Source organism: Dasypus novemcinctus, chromosome 24, assembly GCF_030445035.2.
Source record: "Dasypus novemcinctus isolate mDasNov1 chromosome 24, mDasNov1.1.hap2, whole genome shotgun sequence".
NCBI lineage: Eukaryota > Metazoa > Chordata > Mammalia > Cingulata > Dasypodidae > Dasypus > Dasypus novemcinctus.
The window spans coordinates 38,619,090-38,642,737 of record NC_080696.1 but is presented as its reverse complement, the minus strand read 5'-3'; the positions used below and the strand labels follow the sequence as shown (position 1 = coordinate 38,642,737).

The 23,648-nt window shown below is 46.5% G+C and overlaps 3 protein-coding genes across 5 annotated transcripts in view; 2 read left to right on the top strand and 1 right to left on the bottom strand.

The window, feature by feature from the left end:
• The window catches only part of CEP250 (centrosomal protein 250), a 60,439-nt gene extending 56,703 nt beyond the window's left edge, over positions 1-3,736 (bottom strand). For 2 of the 3 annotated variants that reach the window (XM_058286977.2, XM_071211658.1), the window contains exon 1: positions 3,586-3,736. The gene's annotated coding sequence lies outside the window, so the exon portion shown is untranslated. Of the gene's footprint in view, positions 1-3,580 lie in introns of all 3 variants that reach the window. The other variant, XM_058286979.1, reaches the window with a different exon arrangement.
• A 12,055-nt stretch (positions 3,737-15,791) lies between these two features.
• Positions 15,792-17,125, top strand: LOC131275845 (growth/differentiation factor 5-like). Its single transcript, XM_058287412.2, has one exon. The coding sequence runs from the start codon at positions 16,139-16,141 to the stop codon at positions 17,123-17,125; it is 987 nt and encodes a 328-aa protein (XP_058143395.1). The 5' UTR covers positions 15,792-16,138.
• A 723-nt stretch (positions 17,126-17,848) lies between these two features.
• GDF5 (growth differentiation factor 5) lies at positions 17,849-19,696 on the top strand. Its single transcript, XM_058287361.1, has 2 exons — positions 17,849-17,918; positions 18,822-19,696. Exons 1-2 carry the CDS (start codon positions 17,849-17,851, stop codon positions 19,694-19,696), a joined length of 945 nt encoding a protein of 314 aa, XP_058143344.1.
• The last annotated feature ends 3,952 nt before the right edge of the window (positions 19,697-23,648 follow it).

The window sequence follows — 23,648 nt, the reverse complement described above, 5'->3', positions numbered from 1 at the left end:
TCCTTGTTTTGCTAGGAATCAGTCTGGGACAGGCAGGAACTTTATAAACACCAATAGCCACGTCTAAACTATGATGGGAAATGATGACAGATGAGTGATACAAATAATGTATTTAATTTGCGCCCCCATCCAAAATACAACAAAAGAAAAGGAATATTTAAATAAAGTTAAAAATTGAAGTGATACCACCTAATCTTTTTCCAGAGGGGGTAAAAAATAGCTCCTTATGTAAAAGTCCAATGTGGAATATTACTCGGTTCTCCTTCTACCCCTCTGGCCTCTCCCAGTGTCCTTTGCTGGCTTCTCTTCATCTCCCCAAGGCTCAGGACTCAGATCTCTTCTCTTCATCTACACGCATTTGCTAGATAATCTCATCCAGTTTCATGGCTTAAAATAGTATCTATATACTGATGATTCCCAATATTACATCTCCAGCCCAGACCTCCCTATGGAATGCCACACCCTTACATTAAATCCAAATATCTTAAGTTTCCCACTTAAAAGTCTAATAGGCATCTCAAAGTTAACTTGTACAAAAGTGAACTCCCACTCCTCCAATCTTCCCCGTTTCTGTAAATGGCAATTCCATCCCTTTCAATTGTACAAGCAAAAAGCCTTACAGTCATACTTCATTCTCCCAAACCCTATAACCAATTCATCAGCAAATCCTGTTGGCTCTACCAGATTATCACTCACAACCTATCACCACCACCATCCTGAGCCAAGTCATACTCTCTAGCCAGGTTTGGTGGCCTTAAGGTATGTCCACAAATTATCTGCTACCCCTCCCTTCAAAAGGTGGAGCCTAATTCTCCCCCTTTGGATGTGAGCAGGGATAAAGTGGTAAGGCTTTCTGAGATAAAGTTATAAAAGGCACTAGAGCACCCTGTTTGCTCGCTCTGTCCCTCTCTGTTGATCACTCCTTCTGGGGAAATCAAGCTGCCATGTCCTGAGGACCCTCAGGCAGCAGTGGTAAGAGCTGGGAAGCCCAGTGAGTGAGTCATCTTGGGAGCAGATCCTGCAGCCCCAACCATCAGCTCGACTGCAACGTCATAAGAGATCCTAAGCCTGAATCCCCCAGGTAAGCCGCTTCCAGATTCCTGAATCACAAAACCTGAATGAGATAATAAATGCTCGTTGTTTTAAAAGCTGCTACATTTGGGGGTAATTTCTTGCACAGCAAATGATAATTTATATACCTGGATTACCATTTCTGCAAAAGCTTCCTAGCTGATCTCCGTGCTTTCGACATTGTTTCCTAAAAATTTCTCAACATGGCAGAGTGATCCTTTTAAAGCATTAAGACAGACTGTGCCTTTTAGAATCCTCCAATGACTACTCAGAGTAAAACCCAAAAGCCTTATTAAGTCCTACAGAGTTCTAATTATTTGATCCTAACCCCCAATTGTTTTAATTCCATTTCCTACTCCTCTCCCCTTTATTCATACTCCTCCAGCTACTGGCCTTCTTGCTTTTGTACCTAGAACACACCAAGCTCACACCCATCTCAGGGCCTTACCCTCCCCACACCCCGTACCCTCCCTCCCCCAGTGCCACCCCAGGTTATCTTCATGATTTCCTCACCACCTTCAGGTCTCTGCACAAATGTCATCTTCTCAGTAAGTTGTTCTCTGACCACCCAATATAAAATAGCCCCATCCCTCCACACGTTCCAGCATCACTATGTCCTTTGCCCATGTTTTCTTTGCCCCCATCTGTTTATTATGTCCATTCCTACCAGAATGTAAATTCCACAAATGCAAGAACATATTTTATCAGACTGCTGTATTCTAAAAGAGTGCCTGGTAAATAGCAGGTGCTCATGAAATATTTTCTAACTGAATACAAGGACATTAAGTAACATGATCCATAGCATCTTCAAAGGTCTTGCAAAATGTTGAAAACTCAATAACCTTCTAAAAAGCAAACAGTAATAGTAACAATCTAGGTAGTACAGCACTTCACTCTCTTACAACAATTACATGCAATCGTCATGGAAAAACCCTTTCAGTTAAGTTTATTATTTTCATTTTACAGACAAGAAAACTGAGGCTCAAAAATGGAAGGGATATAACCTAGTCAGCAGGGAGCAAAGATTGAACCCAATCTGATTCCAAACTCGATGCTCTTTTCATTACATTAAGCAGCTTCCAAAAACTTGAACTATGAAAATATAATTCTGTGAGAGGCACTCTGTAAAACATGTGAGATGATGAAGTCTAAGTCTGCAGATCTCTAACAGAAAAGGCACAAAGAAAGGCTGTTGTGATTGAAGGAACAGAGGGTATACCAGTAGGACAACCCAGGTTCTAGCCTTGGTTCTGTCATGACTTCACTCTATAAATTTGGGAGCATCAACTCTCCTCTCTAAATCTTCTCATAATCCTGGCCTCCACAACCCATGGGGCTGATGTAAATTACAAGTCAAGGGACTTTTAGTGAAATTATCACCTGCTCTGGGGACAGAATTTGTTTCTTAGTTGTAGGATTCCAGGCAAATCACTCTAATCTATGTGTGCCTCAGTTTCCTCATGTGTAAACTGTAAAGATAGAGAAACCACCTTATAGAACTGCTGTGAAGATTAAATGGGCTTCTACATGTAATGCATTTAGAAGCCTGAGACTGTGCTTATTCAGTAAATATAAACTATTATCATTAGGTGCTAGACTCTAAGACAGGGTTCTTAGCCTTTTTTGTTCCACAGATCCCTTCTCAGAATGTAGCCACAGATAGTTTTATGACACTCAACTAGCCTCCAGTTTAACAACTACAGTAATTTTGAAGTATGGACGAGCATAAGCGATTTTTTCGAGATACACAACCGTAACGTTATATGAATACTACTGTAATTTATTGCACACATTCATAAGTGGAGGAAATGCTAGACTTCAGTTAGAGGTCAGAGAAAATAAAGACAGTAAGTTGATTTTTTTCAATTCAAGCTCACAACCCCCCTGAAATCTTTGTCTGTGGACTCCTGATTAAGAACCCCTGCTCTAGGATACAGGGATGAAAAAGCAAGGTTTCACGCCCCAAGAAGTTCCTGGTGTAAAGAGGGGCAGGGAAAGTACTTGGTGCAAGGAGTGCAAAAGCAGAAGGGAGATTAACTGCGCCTGGAGAAAGCTGCTGGGAAGGCTTTCCGAGGAAGAATATTTGAGTTAGGTCCTGAAGAAAGAGAGTTCCAGAGTCGTGAGGCGAAGAGTGGCGTGTGGGATTCGGGTTTTGGAGAGATTATGTGCCAAGCCTCAGGCGGACAGGGCGCCGCAAAACTCTGGGGTGCAGGGAGCGAGATGGGCAAGGGGGCGCAGCGTTTTATCCTGACAACCCGGGGGGGTTCGGCTGAGGGTCGGAAGTTCCCTTTCTCCGCGGACCGGAGCCCAACGTGGTGGCCGCGGCCGGAAGCTGAGGCAAGCCGCAGGGAGCCTTAGGACAGGTCCCAGCCGCTCTCTGGCCCTCGGTTTCCTCCCGGGTAACGGGAGGCCGCGGCCAGCATGGGATCCCCTCGAGCGCCCTAGGGGGTCGGCCTCTGGGCCTCAAACCTTTAACCCGGGCACCTCCCACCTGCCCTCGAGGCCCCACCTCACCACGCTCAGCTCCGGCAGATTCCCAAAGCGTGTCCCTCAGCAGGGGCGCCCCTGAACCCGCCGCTAAGGCCAGCCGGGCGCGGGGCCCCACAACAGAATTGAGGCCCGTCCTCGCCCCCCCACCCTCCAGCCTTTTGGGCGGGACCGGTGCAGGCGATGGGCGCGCCTGTTGGGAGACCGCGCAGGCGTACCGGGGCCTCCCGCCATGTTGAGTACTGGCAGTTGATACCTAGAAGGGCTCAGCAATGACGAGGGTCTTAAATTGAGAGATCTAAGATCCCCTCGCCAGAGGTGGGGACAGCCGGGGTCTCCGGGTTCGAGCAAGGACAGTTTGGGGACAGGGAAAAACCCTGCCCTCAAATGTTCCCTTTTGGCTTCGGAGTTACACACTGCGGAAGTGTCTGGTCACCTGCGCATTGCGCCACCCACGAACTCGAGTACAGCAATTAGATTCACTAGGAACATTAAGGAAGCCGGTGCCAGGGTCGCGATAAAACCTGCAAGGTGACCGTTCTAGGGTTTTTTCATCTTCACACTCTGATTCTCCAAGTAGCCTCAGGGCACACGACACAGCGTAGTTGCTTAGATTCATTTGCACGCAGCACTGTTTCGCCTAAATGTCTTTGCACAGGATATTCCTTTTGCCTGCCTGAATATCTGACACCCGTTCCAAAGAACTTCGATTTGTCCAATTTTCTGTTTAAGCTAGACTTCCTCTGGAGGACTTTTCCCTGTGTCACCCAAGCGAGCATTTTGTGCATAAATTTATCAAAGCACTTTTTTTTTCTTTAAGAGGTGCCAAACCTGACTTCAAATTTGGGACATGGATTGGGAACACATTTTGCACAGTACTACATAAGACTGTGATTTCTTTGAGGGTAACAAAACCTGACCTAGTCATCTCTGACCCTAGCACCCAGCACGGGGTATGGTACAAAATAGGTGTCCAGTAGTGTTTAATGAATAGATGGAAAGACGAAAGGACAGCAGAAGCGAAACAGGCAGGGCCTTCTGATTAATCCACAGCCAAAGGGAACCTCAGAAAAGAACAAGTTGTTAAGAGCTACACTGTATCTTTCCCTTAAGAATACAAATACATCCTTAATAGTTGTTTTGAGAAAAAGAAAATGTAAGGGGGTGGAGGTGGGGGCAGAGGCTGAGAGGTCACTAGTTCTGAAAGGCAAACTAGAGAGGAAGGAGAACACCTCTCCAGGTACTGGTCAGAGAATACAAAGAATCGGTGTGGAAATCTACCTTAGAAAAATACTCCCACAACTAGGTACATCCACAAATAGGCACCATGCAAGAATGTTCACTGCAACAATATTTGGAATGGAGAAAACCTAAATGCCACACACACCAAGCTGTACATACTTTGACCTCTACTGAAACCATTTTTCCCCCAGTTCATGACTTAACTGATATCTTTCCCTCCATCATGTCTCAGCTTAAATGATACTTCTTCACCTGGACTTTCCCTGATCATGCTAGCTAGCTTAGGTAATAATCATTTTCTATCATAGTACTGTTTCTTTCCTAGCACATTACACCAGTTATCAGTACTTTGTTTGCCTATTATCTTTCTTCCCCTCTAATATTTAGGCTTCATGAGAGTGGGAGACTATATCTGACTTATTCCTAGCACCTAACACAGTGCTTGACATATGGTAAGTGCTAAATAAGTATTTGTTGAATGACTGAATGAAGCAGTCTCAAAGACCAAAGTTTATGACATTTAATCGACCAACAAATTACATGAGATATTTTAAGGCCATAATAGTAAATATAGGTTCCAGACTACCAAAACATATCAAAAAGGGTGACTGGGGATTAAAACCAATAGTGATGTTTGACTTTATAAAGGAGGACTTATTTATTCATTCCCTTATTCATTTATTCATTCACCCAGTAAACATTTATTGAACATCTATTAAATACTAATATTTGATACTAATGCAACATATTAATAGAAAATTGGAAATTGTATTAAAACATAATAAACTAGTAAAACATAATAAACTAGTACAGCTGGGCATTTTGTCTAGAACAGAGCAGAAAACTGGTTAGCTGGTATGTGAAAGTGGGTAACATTGCCCCCCACACACAAAATTCTCTAAGTATGTTGAGAATACTTACAAATCAGCCTGCAAATGTCCTAAAAATGTCAGGAATATTTGAGACGTGCAAACAGGTGCCTCTATACATCACTTGAATTGCTTGGGGCTCAAGGGCCCTGTGGGTTAAGACTTAAACCAGACACAATTAGAGTCATGTTCATGGCCTGTTCAGACTTGTCTGATGAACTAGGGTGGACAGAAGCCCTCAAAGGAGGCTGGATTGGAAAGAAAGGCAATGATTCAATTGAAAAAACTAGCCCTGGTACCCTCCAAGTAAACTAGGCTTCTTCCTTAGGCCCCAAATCCCATTTCTGGGAACATGCCTTATATCCTAACCCCCTCCCATGGCTCTAACATGAATTCTACACCCCAATATTGTTAATTAATTATAGATATTCCCCCTGCTCTATGCTAAGAGGATGCCTAGATTGACTGACTTCTTTTCTTTTTAATTAAATATGTGAAATATCAAAGATGGTGCTAAATAACCATTTTTTCTAAGGAAATAACCTAAAATCTATTTTAAAGTTTTAAATCCTTTATCCAATTCAAGAATAAAAAAGGGTCAAGAGAATGGGGGAAAAGATTTGTGTGGAGTTTTATTTCTTTGATGAAAGCTTTGTCCTGGCTGTGAGTCTCCACCCCTTCTTGGAAAGGTTTGATGGGAGGTGCTAATTTCAACTGTTCAACTGTTCAACTGTTCAAGTGTTGGGGAGGGGGGGCGGGTAGTACTTCCACAAGGGCTTGAGGTGCCCAATCTAGTACCATTGCCGTGACTGGGGTCTGCCTTCTGACTAATCTAGCAAACATGAGACAAGCCTGCTAACTGCTCCGGTGGTAGACCCAGGAGATGCTGCTATGTTGGAATTGGCATGCTCTCCCAGAAGCTGTCTGTTCTCTATAGGCCAGATTTGGGCCAAGTGGGAGAACGGCAGCCTGCATAGGTTCATCCTAGATCCTCTTCAGTAGAGTCTTGTAAAGGGATAAAGGGACCCCAGGAGTAAGAAGCTAGATAAATAATTACTGGTAATAGAAATGTCTAAGCTAAGAGAAGTGTAGGAGAGGGGCACCGAAGGGAAGCCCTGTCCAGCCTATAGAAAAACCCATAATGGAAAGAGACAACTATAAGTATCTGCCAGATCCAGAAAGCACAAAGCCAGCTAACTATAATACTGGCTCAAATAAGACTTTCCCCCATCACTCTCCCCATCTTTCTCTCCATGTCAACACTTTGAGTAACTGAAGAGAGCTAGCTGGGGAGCAGACAAGGGGGAATAGAGAAGAAACCCGACCCCTTCCCCCTTTCTTACTGCAAGCTAACAGTTCAAAGAAGGTTAGAACCACGGATACCAACACACAGTCACTTGTAGATTGTGAACTTGCTGCTGTTCATCTGAGTCCATCATTAAGCAAATATTGATTGAGAACTTACTACATGCCAGATCCTGAGCTAGACACTGGGAAAGACCCAAAGAGCAATAACACATGGATCCTGTTTAGAGCCTCAGTTTGCACACTCACACAAGAGACAGGCATGTAAACAAATATTTCACGCACGTACAGTGTGGTAAGTGCTCTGTAGAGGGAGTGGTTGGCTTCACAGAGACAGTAACGTTGTGAAGGATAAATCAGCTGAGCAGACAAAGAAGGGAGGGCATTTCAAGCGAGTATGCAAAGGCACAGGGTTGTATGGGCTGTTTGGGGAATGGTAGGAATTTCCCCTGAGCCCTCCTCTTGTTGATTCTGCCACACTAGTTGGACTGTATGAAGATCCTTGATGATCCTTGGCACCTCCTTTAGCTGGATCTTTTCTCCCTGGTTCCCCCCTGCCCTTGCCTAGCCCCTACCCACTGGACAAATCAGGCTCTAAGTAACCAGCTGTACCCAGGCTTGACACTTCTTAAAGTTGGTGGCATCTTTTCACCACTGTTCAGGGCTTGGGCCATAAAAGGATACTTGAGCACAGTTCCCACAGAACCAGGTCCTTTCTTTCCTCAAAAATGAGCCTTTAATTATATCCCAACTTGGGAATTCATCGCTACCTCATATAATGCAGCAACTAAACTCTAACATCTGGCCAGAAACCAGGGATGGAATGGGGTGGAAAGAACATTGGGCTTGAAGTCATGCAGTCACCTTGGTTTGAACTTCTGGCTCAGTCTTACACTCTAGAGCCATCCATTTTCCCTCGCTGAGCCTCAAAATTTTCACCTGCAAAATGGGCATAGTACGAGAATTGTTGGGGGGAGAATGGTATTAGATGTTGGGAGGAAAGAGTGGAAGGGGCTGCAAGAATCTGAGGTTTCTGAACTCAAGAACAATAATAAGGTTTCCAGGTTCCTAACCGTTAACAGGGCTTACCTCTGGGGAGAGAAATGGCAGGCAGGGAGGGCAGGGAAGAGGGAACTTTCTCTTTTAATTTTATAATTTTCAGAATTGATTGAATTTTTTTTTACAATGAACATGACAATTTTGAAATGAAAATATATCTGGTGTGGTAACATACATCAATAAAAAGTTTTTCAAAAGCTTATATTTGTTGAGCATATCATTGGGAAGTCATCCAGCAGACTGGTAAGCATGCTTCAGGGGAGGAGAGGTGGAGGACCTGGGTTCTGGGGTAGGAGGGAGACTTTTCACCGTGTCCTTTTATACTGTTTAAATTTCTTCCATCATGAACTTGTATTACTTTTTCTTTCTAATATGTATTACTTTTTAAAAGAGTTTAAAATTATTTAAAAAATAAAATAAAGGGAAGTAGATGTGGTAAGCTGACCCACGTGGAGTGCTGCCATGTGCAAGGAGTGCTGTGCCACGCAGGGGCGCCCCCGCATAGGGTGCTCCATGCGCAAGTAGTGTGCATGGCAAGGAGAGCCGCCCCATGTGAAAAAAGCGCAGCCCACTCTGGAGTGGCACCATACACACGGAGAGATGACGCAGCAAAATGATGCAACAAAAAAAGACACAGTTTCCCGGTGCCACCTGATAATGCAAGCAGATGCAGAAGAACACACAGAAAGCAGACAACCAGGGGCAGGGGGGAAGGGGAGAGAAATAAATAAAATAAATCTTAAAAAAAAAAAAAGAAAATATATTTCAAGTGAAGAATAAGAGCAAAAAATATGTGGTTACTTCGTTAACCCTCCCACCCCAACAGACACAAACACACATACACTCACACACAAAGTTTCCAGGTTCAGACTGCAGTATTTACCACTGAATGGATTGCCCACTCCCTCACTGACCTGCGAGAAGGCCCAGCCATTCTGACAGGGTGCAGTTCCCGCGATGCCGGGCTGAGGGAGCCATTGAGAGCTCGCGAGGGGCGAGCTCAGAGCACAGTGGCAACACTTAGCGAGTTGAAAAGGCACAAACCAGAATAGCTGGGTGGGTGAAGGTGGGACATGCAGCTCTGGACTAGTGGGGGGCTCTCTGGGCTTCTCTGGCTGGGGACAGCCCTGGCCCCACAGATTAGAAAGAACACAGGTCAGGGACTCTGGGCCCTGTTCCCAACTAAGCCCTAACCTGCAGGGTGATATGAAAAGTCAGTCCTCCCTTGCTGTGGCAAGAGCTGGGTTCAAGTTATGGATTGAGTCCCAGCTCAGTCATTTCTAGCTATGTGACCTTAAGCCAGGCATTTAACCTTTTGATTCTCAATTTCCTCATTTGTGAAATAGGGACAATAATAACAACTGAATCCTTTTTTTTTTTTTTTGGAAACCATAATTTATGAAACATCTTCTATGCGCTTTACCTATGTAAAAACATTTAGTTCTTTTAACCTCTCTGTAAGGGAGTGTTTTTATCCTGATTTTACAGGTAAAGAAACAGGTTTGGAGAAATGAAATAATGTTTCTTTTAAAAAGGTAAATAAGAGCTAGAAATTAGGTCCCAGAGGATAGAGAATGGAAAGCTGAGGCTTAATCTGTGCAGAATTGGTAATAAGGCTGTTTCTAAATGTTTGGAAATGGATAGAAATGTTGAAATACATTATAGTATATGTAATTAGCATGCTAATATATAGGTTTGATGGTGATTAAAAGGGAAAGTCTAAGGTTGTGTATATCACTAGAAGAAAAGCTAAAAAAATGAAACATGGGACTGTGTGGCATAGTGAATCCTCTTGTGGAAAGTAAGTATGGTTAATAGTCTATATATAAGAGTATCTTTCCTGAAACAGAACAAATGTACATTAATGTTACAAAATATTAATTATAGGATGATATATGGGCAAAAATACAACCAAAGCAAACTATAGACTGTAGGTATAGGAATATATTAATGTTCTTCTACGAATGGTAAAAAAGGAAGTATGCTAAGTGAAAGAACCTAGACACAAAGTACTACACATTGTTTGACTCCATCTATACAAAATGTAAATACATATAAATTTATAGAGATGGAAACAGATAAGCATTTGTGTATGGCAGGGGAAGTACAGAGGGATTGAGAAGTGTCTACTAAGGTGTAGAGGACCTCTCTTTTTGGGGAAATGAAAATGCTTTAATACTGATTGCAATGTTGAATGCACAACTCTGTGATTATACCAAATGTCATTAATTATACATTTTAGATGAAGTGTATGGTTTATGAATACCTTTTAATAAAATAGAATGAAAAAACTGATTTAAAAATGTGAATCATGGGTAACATTTATATAATGCTTACTATGCATGAGACACTGTTCTAAGAACTTTACTCACAACAATCTAACAATTTAACTCACAACAACCCTCCGAGATAGGAATATTATCATTATCCCCATTTTATAGATGAGGAAACTGAGAAAGCAAGAGATTAAATAATTTGCCTGAAATTATACAGTTGGTAAATGGGGGAGACAGAATTTGATGGCTGGTAGCCCAGCTCTTAATCATTATTTTACAAATCAGACAACTCTGCTGCTTAAAATCCTCCTTTAGGCTTCCTACTACAGTAAACATAAAATCCAACTTCCTTTCCATGGTTTACAAGGCCTTACAGGATGTGGTCCTGGCATGATCTGACCTTATCTCCTATCACTCTCCTGCTCACTCATTCTGCTTCTGTCATACTAGTTTCTCATGGTCCCTTAGAGATGGCAAGCTCATTTCGGTCTCAGGGCCTTTGCATTTGCTGTTCCTTCCACCTGGAATGCTTACCCCCAGATCTTTGCATGGCTCATTCTTTTGCTATATTCCTGTCTCTGCTCAAATGTTGCCCTGTCAAAGAAGCATTCTCTGCATATTTTATCTCAAGCAGATACTCTCTTTGACCTTGCTTAATTTTTCTTCACAGCACTTATCATTCTCTGAAATTATGTGTTTATCTCTTCCACCAGAATGTGAGCTCAGACTTGGTTTTCTTGTCACTGCTACATATATTATTAGCCTCCAATAAGTATTTTCTGGGTAATTATGTTAACTAATGAATGAATAGCCAAGGTCACCCAGCTGGTAAGTGGCAGAACTAGGACATTAACTGAGCTGTCTGGCTCCAGAGCCTGTGCTCTTGATCACTCTGCTGTGCTAGACTGGCTTATGGAGAGTCCTCAGGCATTCAGATAGCATAATGAATGCAATACCACTTTGAAAACTGCTAAGTTCTTGTAAATAGCAAGGGATTGTTGTTATTTGGTTCAAGGCTCACCCGTGAGATGGAAATAATGATACCCTGGCCTAGTGACTTATAAGGATGTTTCGTGAAGTGCCAATGAGATAATGGACAGAGAAACATTTGAAGAAGTTAAAGGTTCTGTATCATGGAAGGGACTGTAAAGATTATTTCCATGCCAGTGGTTTCCCAAGGCTCCCATCCTCTACCTTGAGTTTGTTATAAATATTGCTGACAGGAGAGGGAGAGGTGGAGGGGGGGGACATGGGGAACCCAGGGACTCTGTGTCCCAGTAATTAAACATGTCGGGACTCAAGCGCTGCCAGCAGAAGCATCTGGTTGCAATTACCAGAGGGGACCGAAGTGATTAGTCACCTTTATAGTGAGAGCCAGGCAGGTCCCCTGGGCTTCTCCCTTGAGAGGGCCTTCAGACCAAACTCAGAGTCCCTTTTCCTTGCTCCTGTTCCATTCCTGGGGGTGCTCTTGTCCTCAAACAACAGAGACTCCTCCATGTCCCCAAATTTCAGACCATTGGATGAGAACCTTGGCTAAAAGCCAAGAATACTGTGGCTGCCCCCTCCACACATGCAGTTCTTCTTTGCGTTTCTGGAACCCGAGTTAGGATTATTTGGTACACATGTATTGAAGTGGGAATTAAAAAGTAACCTAGGACACAGATGTGGCTCAATGTTGAGTGTCTGCTTCCCACATGGGAGGGTCGCAGGTTCTGTCCCTGGTGCTCCTAAAAACAAAAAATAGGGAAACGGACTTTGGCCCAGTGGTTAGGGCGTCCATCTACCACATGGGAGGTCCACGGTTCAAGCCCCGGGCCTCCTTGACCCGTGTGGAGCTGGCCCATGCGCAGTGCTGATGCGCGCAAGGAGTGCCGTGCCACACAGGGGTGTCCCCCGCGTAGGGGAGCCCCACGCGCAAGGAGTGCACCCATAAGGAGAGCCGCCCAGCGCGAAGGAGGGAGCAGCCTGCCGAGGAATGGTGCCGTCCACACTTCCTGTGCCGCTGACAACAACAGAAGCGGACAAAGAGACAAGACGCAGCAAAAAGACACAGAAAACAGACCCCCGGGGGAGGGGAGGGGAATTAAATAAATAAAAATTTAAAAAATTTAAAAAAAATAAAATAAAAAATAAACAAGCAAGCAAATGAAAAAGCCACCTGAGCAGAGCCAATGTGGCTCGTCGTTGAGCGCCAGCTTCCTACATTTGAGGTCCTGGGTTCAATCCCTGGACCCAGCACCTAAAAAAAAGAAAAGAAAAAGTAACCTAACCTCTTCAATTTCTTCAACTGTAAAAACGGGGTATCAAAAGAACCTTCATCGTAGGAGGGTTGTAAAGATAAAACAGGATAAAAATGCAATGCAATAGGATAATAGGCCAGAGTCTAGTTTACCAGTTTAAGTGCCCAATAAATAGGCACTATTATTATTATTTGCCAGTTGGCTCAGCTAATTCATTCCATTGAATTCCCACAAACACCCTGTGAGGTAGCTACTTTCATTATCTCCGTCCAGAGGTTCAGACAGGTTTAGAGGCTCCCCAAGATCATGCAATGGATAAATAGCAGAAGCAGGATTCAAAACCAGGTCTGATTGTCTCCAGCACCCTTGCTCTTTCTCAAATCATGTGCAGGGACATCTTGTTTGTTTGACTCATTCATCCTTTCATTTAGTCCCTCACTCATGCTTACAAAGTATCTTTTAAATGACCAAGATAGAATCTGTCCTTTTAAGGAACTCAGAGACAATCGGGAAAGGCACCATATGTTCACAAGTAGCTATACCATAAAGTAGAAAATGATAACTTTTACGTATAAGAGCCAGTTAGAGATTCATTCATTCATACCACATATCCTGGGAACCTGCTGTGTGCTGGGCACTATGCCAAGCCCTGGAATAATTGAAAGATAAATAAGGTACACAAGGTAGTCACAATCTAATGGGGGAGACAGAGAGAAATGTAAGTAAATTGTTATGGTTATAAGGAATTAAATTATATTAAAAATATAAAAGATATGCACAGAGCAGAAGCAGAAGCACAGAGTTCAAGCAGAAACAATGAAGAGACAGGAGACAGGCAGAGCAGAAACTGGATAATCTTTGAGATGACAAAATGAAAAAGGGCACAGAAAATGTTGGGGCAATTCAGGAGGAATTTTCTGGGAATGGGGATATGCTTCCTGGAGGAGGGGGCATGTGAGTCAGATCTTGTTCAATTGGTAGGTTTTCGATAGAGGGAGGGTTGGAACAGAGGCATCCTGAAGGCCTAGAGGCCAATCATAAGGGAATTATGATAGGACACGGACTGAGACAGTGGTTGAGTAGAAGGGATGGAGAGGAGGAAAGATGTTGGATCTTGCAACAGATTTAAGGGGAGACAAGTCAAAAGGGAAGCCAAAAGTTGTGAACCTGGGTAGCTGGAGGGATATAATGAATTCAGCCCTTCCTTAAAGCTCCCCAAAAGAGTGGCTGGTGGTGCTTTGATACACTGAGATGGGGGAGGTGAAGCTCTACTGAGTTTCCTGATCTAAGAGCACCAGATGATGCTTTGAATGACCAAATTATGCTCCTGCGCTCTGAAGATCTGTGAGGATCCCATGAAAAGACTTGGACACACTGGCCATGGGTTTCAGTTTCCATTCATCTAACACTGAATTCTATGCCAGCCTATGCTGAGAAACCAATCTGGTAACCTTGCAGTACAAATAGATCGCTATTAGGAAGGCTCAAAGAATCTTAGATTAAGGAAGCCTACGTGATAGCCAAAAAGTGGGGAAACAACCCAAATGCCCATCAGTAGATGAAAAGATAAATAAATTGTGGTATATCCATACAGTAGAATATTTTTCACCTGTGAAAGGAATGAGGTACTGATAAATGCTGCAACTTGAATGAACCTTGAAAACATTATGCTAAGTGAAAGAAGCCAGACACAAAAGGTCACATATTGTATGATTCCTTTTATAGGATATATTCAGAATAGGTAAATCCATAGAGACAGAAAGCAGATTAGAGGTTACCAGAGACTGGAGGAAGGGGGGATTGGGAGTGATTACGTAATGGGTACAGGGTGTTTTTGTGGGGTGGTGAAAAAGTTTGGAAACTAGAGAGAGCTGGTGGCTGCACAACATTGTGAATACACTAAATACCAGTGAATTGTACATTTTAAAACATGAATTGAATGTTGTGAGTTTCATCTTAATAAAAAAGAATAAAGAAATTAATAGTAAATAAGGAAGCCTACCCAACTACTGCTTCTTCTACCACTCTTACAATATGACAAGCATTGCTGCAATGAGATGTACCAGAGGGAGTGACTGGCTCTTTCTGGGGATTAGGAGAGGCTTTCCTGAGGAGGCGGATTTTCAGTTGAACTTCTCAGGACAAGGAGGATTTCCTCCAGTGAGGGAATGAGAGGAGGACATTTCAGGTGAAGGGAACAGTTTTCCCTCCAGTGACCCTGTGGTGAGTTGCCCAGAGGCTCTTTGGGGGAAACTCCCGAAGGAAGAGGGCTGCTGTACTTAAAGGAGCCACTTTGAGCAACTCTGGAATTCAGACTTCCCCAGCCACCAGAAAAGTATCCTGTGAAAAGTCTGTTTTCTAGCCTCCTGCAGGGGCCGCTGCTGCCCCAGGCTGGGCTGCCGCCTCTGGACTTAGTCCTTTCCAAGCAAACTCCAAGGACATTTCTGTGGGGGCTGGGGGTGGGGTGGGGTGGGTATACTCTGGACCTGCCTCTGTCTGAGGAGTGGGCTCAGGGGTGGCAGTGCCCCTAATCCTGAAGAAATCATTTGAGCTCAGTCAATGGCATTTGGGGGTGGGGTGTAGTGGCATTGAGATATTTCTCTGGGTCACCACAAGTTTATTAAAATAAAAGAAACTGTGGGTAAATGCTGCCATCTGTGCTGTACCCCCCCACCAACACACAACAAATCAGGTCCCAGACTAGACGCAGGGGTTGTAACTGCTTTAAAAACACTCCAAGGACTTAACTGAAAACCCAAATTCCCCATGCTTCTGGGGCTTAAGATCCTTGAGCTCATTCCTCAGTATCTCCCCTCAGGAGGGTGGGGTGGGCTGCTCTGTAAGATGGAGGTGAAGACCCCTGAGTCTGCTTCATGGACTGGGAGCCCCTAAGCCCAGAGTCCCACTGCGGGGCTCTGTGCCAAGAGCCCCCGTGAGCCACAGCCTCGAAAGGGCAGCGGTGATTTTTTTCACATAAATATATCGCACTTAAATGAGTTTAGACAGCATGACATCAGAGAGTAATTAAATTGGTTTGGGTTGGAATTCCGTTTCCAATTCCTGAGTTCAGGTTTGTAAAAGATTTTTCTGAGCACCTGCAGGCCTGTGTGTGTGTGTGTGTGTGCATGAAGTATTTTCACTGGAAAGGATTCAAAACTCAAAAAAAAAAAAAAAAAAAAAGAAAGCTGGAGCATACAGGCAGCATTACGCCATTCTTCCTTCTTGGAAAAATCCCTCAGCCTTATACAAGCCTCCTTCAAGCCCTCAGTCAGTTGTGCAGGAGAAAGGGGGCGGTCGGCTTTCTCCTTTCAAGAACGAGTTATTTTCAGCTGCTGACTGGAGACGGGTGCACGTCTGGATACGAGTGCACGTCTGGATACGAGCGCATTTCCACTATGGGACTGGATACAAACACACGCCCGGCAGACTTCAGGAGTCTCAGACTGAGGAGAAAGCCTTTCCTTCTGCTGCTACTGCTGCTGCCGTTGCTTGTGAGGGTCCACTCCTTTCATGGTTTTTCCTGCCAAACCAGAGCCACCTTCACTCCTGCCACCGTTCTCTTTGGTGCCATTCAGCGGCTGGCCAGAGGATGAGACTCCTCAAACTCCTCACTTTCTTACTTTGGCACCTGGCTTGGCTGGACCTGGAATTCACCTGCACTGTGTTGGGAGCCCCTGACTTGGGCCAGAGACCCCAGGGGGCCAGGCCGGGGTTGGCCAAGGCAGAGGCCAAGGAGAGAACCCCCCTGGCCCGGAATATCTTCAGGCCAGGGGGTCACAGCTATGGTGGGGCAGCCACCAGTGCCAGGGCAAAAGGGGGCAACGGGCAGACAGGAGGCCTGACACAGCCCAAGAAGGATGAAACCAAAAAGCTGCCCCCCAGATCGGGTGGCTCTGAACCCAAGCCAGGACACCTTCCCCAGACAAGGCAGGCTGCAGCGCGGACTGTGACCCCAAAAGGACAGCTTCCGGGGGGTAAGGCACCCCCAAAGGCAGGATCTGTCCCCAGCCCCTTCCTGCTGAAGAAGGCCAGGGAGCCCGGGACCCCTCGGGACTCCAAGGAGCCGTTCCGCCCGCCCCCCATCACGCCCCACGAGTACATGCTTTCGCTGTACAAGACGCTGTCCGATGCTGACAGAAAGGGAGGCAACAGCAGCGTGAAGTTGGAGGCTGGCCTGGCCAACACCATCACCAGCTTTATTGACAAAGGGCAAGGTGAGGGGGCGGGGTCGCAGGGGCACGGCTCACAGGGAGGGGCACGGCTCTCAGGGAGGGGCATCTGCATGCACGGAGGGGCTCGCAGAGCCCTGACCCTGCGCTGGAGGGAGACGGTGTGTGCATCTGGCCTGGGGCAGGTGTTGGGGACTTATTCTCACAGGCTGGTGGCACGTCAGAGCTGGAGGGCACCTAGAGATCACCAAATTCCCTTCCTGAAGGGGCATAAGGAAACACAAGCCCTGCTCAGGTCACACAGCCGATTGGTGGCAGAGTTGGAGACGAGACTCCAAGATTACCAGGTCAAACTTTCCAGGGCCCAGGGGTTTGTAGGCTTGCTCAAATGGCAGAGAGAGAAATGAATCTCCAGATCCCTCTGGTTCTATAACTTTGCCCTGAGGCGGGGGAACAGAGAAAGCAGAGGAGATGAAGACAGTAAATGGGGCATCTTGGAGGCACGGGACAGCGTTGGGCTATGCAGGGAGGTGGCAGACGTAGGGGCTAGCTCATTATGTGATCTTTGGAAAGCCCTTTCTCCCCTTAGGGTCTCAGTTTCTCCATCTTTACAACTATATGAGGGTTGAACTGGATGATTTCTGAGAGCCCTTCAAATATGAAAACCATACCCTGTCCTGACAGAGGTAAATACAGATAATTTTCATCATTAACCCAGGGTTATAACTGCTCCCCTCACAACTCCTTCTGCCTGCCTGCCTGCTGGTACTGTTGGCTTTTCCCCTAAGCTTGTTCTGTGGTCTCATCAAGCCCCTTCCCCTCTCAGGCTCTCACTTTCCCCGTAAGTGTGAAGAGGGGAGAGGACTGGCTGATTTGAGTGTTGCTTGCCCACTGATAGCTTTGATTCTGAGTCTCAGGTCTGCGGCTGGCTGGGTGGGGGAGGGGTCAGAGTGGGAGAGGCTCCTCATTAGAGCTGGCCTGTAGGGGCCTGGCACAGAGGCAGTAGGTCTGGCTGAGGAGGGGGAGGCGGCCTGGCTGCCTGCCCAGTCAGGGAAAGCTGTGACCCCTTGGGGGCTCATAAAAATAAGTCCTTGTGCCCCCCAGCACTAAGGGAACTTGGGGAGGGAGAGATGCGGGAGTTTAAAGGCCTAATTAGTCACCTTCTAGAGAAATATATGAATGCTCCCCAATGGCAAATTGGTATTTAGGAAGGAGGGCATGCTCATTCAGACATACTACTGAGCCTCTCATACACACATAGCTTTGTATTTATACACACATGCTGTATACATACACACCTTCTTCCATGTACACACAGGGATCAGACACATGAGCCCCTTTAAGTATTCATACAAGCCCAATCATACACACCTATAACATGTCACTCATACATGAACATATGAACCCAGTCATTCACACGTACACACACACACACCCAGGGTAAGACATATATACTATGAAAGCATTAGATAGGAAAGCCAGGGAAACTGGATTGTAGACCAGCTTTGTCATTAACTCACTGTGCAACCTTAGGCAAGTCACTCCCCGTCTCTGTGCCTCATCTGTAAAACGAAAACACTAAGATCTCCTTTAAGGTAGAGTGGAAGCAGCCCAGAATTGGCTATAAAAAGTTCTAAACTAGAGTTTCAGTTCTGTTTTTTCCTGGCTGGGTGACCTCGAGCAAGTTACCTAACTTCTCTGAGCCTCAGGTTCCTCCTCTAAAAATAGAGATTATAATACCCTTCTTACCTCACAAATGAGGTATCAAATTAGATAATGGATGGGAGAGGGATATGTAGAAGGCAGCTATAGAGATGGTGACTTGGCTACACATAGGTCATTGACACTAGCATCCGGAATCTCAAGAGTCACTCAAATCATCCACAGCCACATCTTCAGTTAAACACCTCGATTTGGTCTGCTGTGTAGGAAGCTCCCTCCTTTTGAAAAACGCTCTCAGGGGGTTGGGTCTTGGCCGCTATCAGAGTGGGCAAGAGGTTAAAAGAGAGCTCTCTTGAGCTAGTCCCATGGTCCTCCACGAGGCCACAAGGAGACTGGCTCCCTCAGTGGGGTGCAGGGAATGACTTTTGGTGTTCTTTCTAGATGACCGAGGCCCTGTGGTCAGGAAGCAGAGGTACGTGTTTGACATTAGTGCCCTGGAAAAGGATGGGCTGCTGGGGGCTGAGCTGCGGATCTTGCGGAAGAAACCCTCAGATGCAGCCAAGCCAGTGGCCCCTGGCAGCGGGCCGGCTGCCCAGCTGAAGCTGTCCAGCTGCCCCAGCGGCCGGCAGTCGTCAGCCTTGCTGGATGTGCGCTCCATGCCAGGCCTGGATGGATCTGGCTGGGAGGTGTTCGACATCTGGAAGCTCTTCCGAAACTTTAAGAACTCGGCCCAGCTGTGCCTGGAGCTGGAGGCCTGGGAACGGGGCCGAACCGTGGACCTCCGTGGCCTGGGCTTTGACCGGGCTGCCCGGCAGGTCCACGAGAAGGCCCTGTTCCTGGTGTTTGGACGCACCAAGAAACGGGACCTATTCTTCAATGAGATTAAGGCCCGCTCCGGCCAGGATGACAAGACTGTGTATGAGTACCTGTTCAGCCAGCGGCGAAAACGGCGTGCCCCATTGGCCTCTCGCCAGGGCAAGCGGCCCAGCAAGAACCCCAAGGCCCGCTGCAGTCGGAAGGCACTGCATGTCAACTTCAAGGACATGGGCTGGGACGACTGGATCATTGCACCCCTTGAGTACGAGGCCTTCCACTGTGAGGGGCTATGCGAGTTCCCCTTGCGCTCTCACCTGGAGCCCACGAACCATGCAGTCATCCAGACTCTGATGAACTCCATGGACCCCGAGTCCACGCCACCCACCTGCTGTGTGCCCACGCGGCTGAGTCCCATCAGCATCCTCTTCATTGACTCTGCCAACAATGTGGTCTATAAGCAGTATGAGGACATGGTGGTGGAGTCTTGTGGCTGCAGGTAGCAGCACTGGCCCTCTGTCTTCCTGGGTAGCACACCTCCAGATGGTGGTCACAAGAGTCCCTCCTCACACTCCTGGAGCCACAGAGGGGTCAGGAAGCTGTAGCCAGGAGCATCTACACAGCCTGAGTGAAAGGTTCTCCCAACAGCCTTGCACACTCTCTGAATGTGTCTTGGGCTAAAGGTCCCCTTCCATCCACAAGGCCCCCTGCTGAGGATTTCTCTCCCTCTGCTGCTCTGACTGGCAGGGACAGGCTTTGGCCCAGGGACACAGACTTTGAGTGGAACTGAGACCCAGGAGATAGCATTTTCCAGTGTGATGTGGCCCACAATCTCTCTTTTTCCTCCTTGACCTCTGGACTCTCCAAGGAGGTCTGGTGCTATCCTAAACTCCTCTTGGGAGAGCCACATGTGCCAACTCTTCCTTGAATCACCTTTTTACCTGGCAACTTCTTGTTCCTGGGGTGATAATATCCTGATTGGACAGAGTGGGAGAGAGGGAGGGGGGACTTGGGCAGGGGTGAGGAGTGTGAGGCTGTTAGACTATTAGATTAAAATATACACTGATGAGATAAAAAAAAACAAAACAAAACTGTGCCTAAAGCTGTGGGAAACTTCTTGTTTACTCCAGGGACCCAGTCACCTCTTAAAGAATTGCTGATCTAGGGAGGGGAAAGTGGGTTGCCTCACATGTCAACTCCGTTTCCAGGGCCTATTCCCCACCCCCAGGCCTAGAAACTAAAGCAGAATGGGACAGAGAGCACAGGCTGAGCAGGGCCAACACTCACCTCTAACCCCTTTCCTGTTCCTGCCAAGGGCCCGCTGGTCTGGAGCTCTGTCTACTCCGTTGGGGCCTGGCAACAGAGTTAGGTTTCCTTTCTGACATTCCTCAGGCAGGCTTGTTGTCTCTCAACTGGATTCCTAAATGCGAGGGAAATTGGGGGATTTCATTTCCTCCAAATTCATCTCCATTTCACCAGTATCCGTCTTGGCCCTATCAAACCTCCCCCTCTCCTCACATACTCACAGAATTAACAGGCCACCATTTAAAGGGCCATCTGCCTCTCCACTGGCTGCCAGAGCTCTCTTCCTCCCCCTACTGGGGCATCTCCTTTTTGCCACTGACCACAGCTCCTCGTGACCTTGTCTAGGTCCTGCTCCCCTCAGGTCGGCATCCTCATTACCCCTTGCTGCTCACCCATCACCTCCCACCCCCTCATTCCCAACTCCAGACACAGAATTGGAGCCTAGATAGTAGATAAGTAACCTCCTCACAAATCTCAGACAGACCAATGCCAGACACAGCCCAACAATGTTTCTTGCTTGAGACTTGGCCCAAAGTAAATACTCACTTCCATTTCTCCACTAAAATCTTTCGGGAAGCACAGCACATGAACCCTTGGGAGGGGAACCTAAGTCTTCTGAAGGGGAAATTTGGGCATCTGGATCCTTGGGCTGAGGGCTCAGGACCAGGTTCTACCTGGCTGAAGAAAGACACAGAGAGGACCTGGAGAAGAGGGCAGAGGCCTCTGGTCCATGCCCAGGGGCCTCTGATTTTTCCCCAATGCTCTCCAGCTGGGCTTTTTATTCCTGGGGCTCTTAGCCAAAGCTGTTTCAACAGTAGAGATTCCTGCCCAGCTCTGGGCAGATCTTGTGTCCTTTCTCTCTAGACCTGAAACCTGGGCTGTCAAAACCTAAAGCCAGAGGCCAGTGATGGGGGCAGCCTACCTTAGAGCTGCCTCTTTGGCTTGAAGGCCATTACCTGTCCTCAAGGGACCAGACTGAGCCTGTAGCCTCGCCCTCCCTGGCCAGGCTTCATTGTGTTTGGCTGGTGGTGGGGCTGGGAGCTCTGGAAGTAAACAAAGCAGACAGAGTTCTGGTGTGTGTAAGAAGAGAATGAACCGGGAAGGGAAGTACTGGGGAAGCCAGAAGAGTGGCCTGGAGAACGGTGTAGCAGCCAGGTCGCTGGAAACTCAAGGACAGAGAGGCAGGAGACAAATGGGTCACAATAGGGGCTGGCTCCCAGATGCACTTATTTCCTGGGCTGTGTGTCCCTGGTTTCTTGGAAAGTTCCAAAAGAACTGCAGCTGCTCTTTGCCTTAGCACCATCAGACAGCTTCATGTCACATCAGTCACAGTTCTCTTCCTGCCGAAGACTTGGGCTTTGAATGGACTGTTGTGGCCCTGACTTGATACCCTAGGAGTTTCCTTTCCTACCTCAACCTGCCCTAGAACTCTCTTTCACAAAAGAGCCACTAGGACTGGGTCCATGTCTCTCTCTCGCCCAAACTATGGGGATTAGATCAGATCAGAGCAGGAGGAAACAGCCAGGCCTTTCATCCTAACCATCAGATCTCTTCAACTGTCTCCTTGGTAAGTGCTCTCCACTAGGAACCCACCTTCAGTCCCAATAACAGCAAGCTGCATACCTGCATAGTACCTTCATGCCCAAAAGGGTGAAAGGTTCATGTCCTACTTTAGACTTCAAAAACACTCTCCCACCCCTAGTTTTACAGCTCTGTAGGGCTCAAAAGGGTGCCCAGATTCAAAGTTCAGATCTGTCACTTAGAGCTGGAGGTCTTGGGCAAATAACTTAATTCCCCAAACCTTGGTTTCATCATTCGTAAAACTGTTGGAGTGAGGGAATGTTAAACAATATGCCTATTCATAGAGCTAACTGTGAGGATTATGGAGGGCACTCAACATGGTACCTGGCACAGAGGAGGTACTCGATAAATGTTAGCTTTTATTATTGTACCTCAAATAGCCCTATGAATTGCCCCTCCTCCAGTACCACCCCTTTCCTTATGCCCCATTTTCACACATAAGGAAAGCTGAGACTCAGAGAGGGGGAGCAGGAGAGTGATAACAGAGTTTGCCTGCAGGTCTCCTGCCAGGTCTCAGTGTTCTTTGCCCCTTTCCTGCTACTTTTCTGTACCCCAGCTTCACTGATCCCAGTCCTCGCCAGCAGTCGAATCATCTCCTGGGTCTTGGCTCCCTGGCATTGCAAATATCTTCTTAGGGACACACAGTGCTGTGAGAAATAGCTAAGCAGAGTTTAGGGTACAGGAAGTAGAGGCCTATGGGGGAGGAAAGAGAAAAGGCTCCCAGGTCTGGGCTCCCTCACCTGGACCTAGGGCCTCTAGCAGGAGGATCACCTATCCTAGGCTTATAACACACAACCTTGGGAAGCCTCTCAGGCTTTGCTCTGATTCCACAATCAGTTCTTCTGATCTGATTACAGACGTGAGGAAGATAAGAGGGAAGGGTTAATCGCATGTGCTTGGAAGTCAGGCGGAGCTGGGTTCCAGTCCTGGTTCCCCTACTTTCTAGCTGAGTGATCATGGGCAAGTTACTTAACCTCTCTGAACCTCAGTTTCCCTATCTGTAAAGGGAGCAAATAATATCAAATTTACTGTGCCTGAGATTCAGGAGAGGGGATATTCATACTTTCCATCAATCTTGCACCCTGGAAGTAACCTGCAGTATGATCCACAATTCATCCTTTATAAAGGTCAAGAGAGTCCTTTAAAAACTGTATATCATATCATATGACAAGCTTGCTTAAAATAAAATGCAAACTCCCTACCGTGGCCTCCAAGGTCTTCAAAATCTGGACTTAGCCTGCCTCTCAGAACTCATTCTCTACATCACTCCCCTCACTCACTACCTTCCAGCCCCACTCACCTTGTCTTTCCTTTTTTTTGTTTCAAACTTAAACCAAGTCAATTTTTGCCTCAAGGCCATTCCATTTGCTGTTCCTCCTGCCTGAAGTGTTCTATGTCCTAATATCTACATAGTAGAATCAACAGAACTTGCTGATCAAGTCAATTGTAGTAGTCCAGAAGAGAGAAGATGGTAGTCTGAATCAGGAAGGAGGCAGTAGAGATTGCAGAAGAGGAGATGGAATTCGTGTGTACTGAAAGATGAAACTGGCAGGACTTGGGGAATGTTGG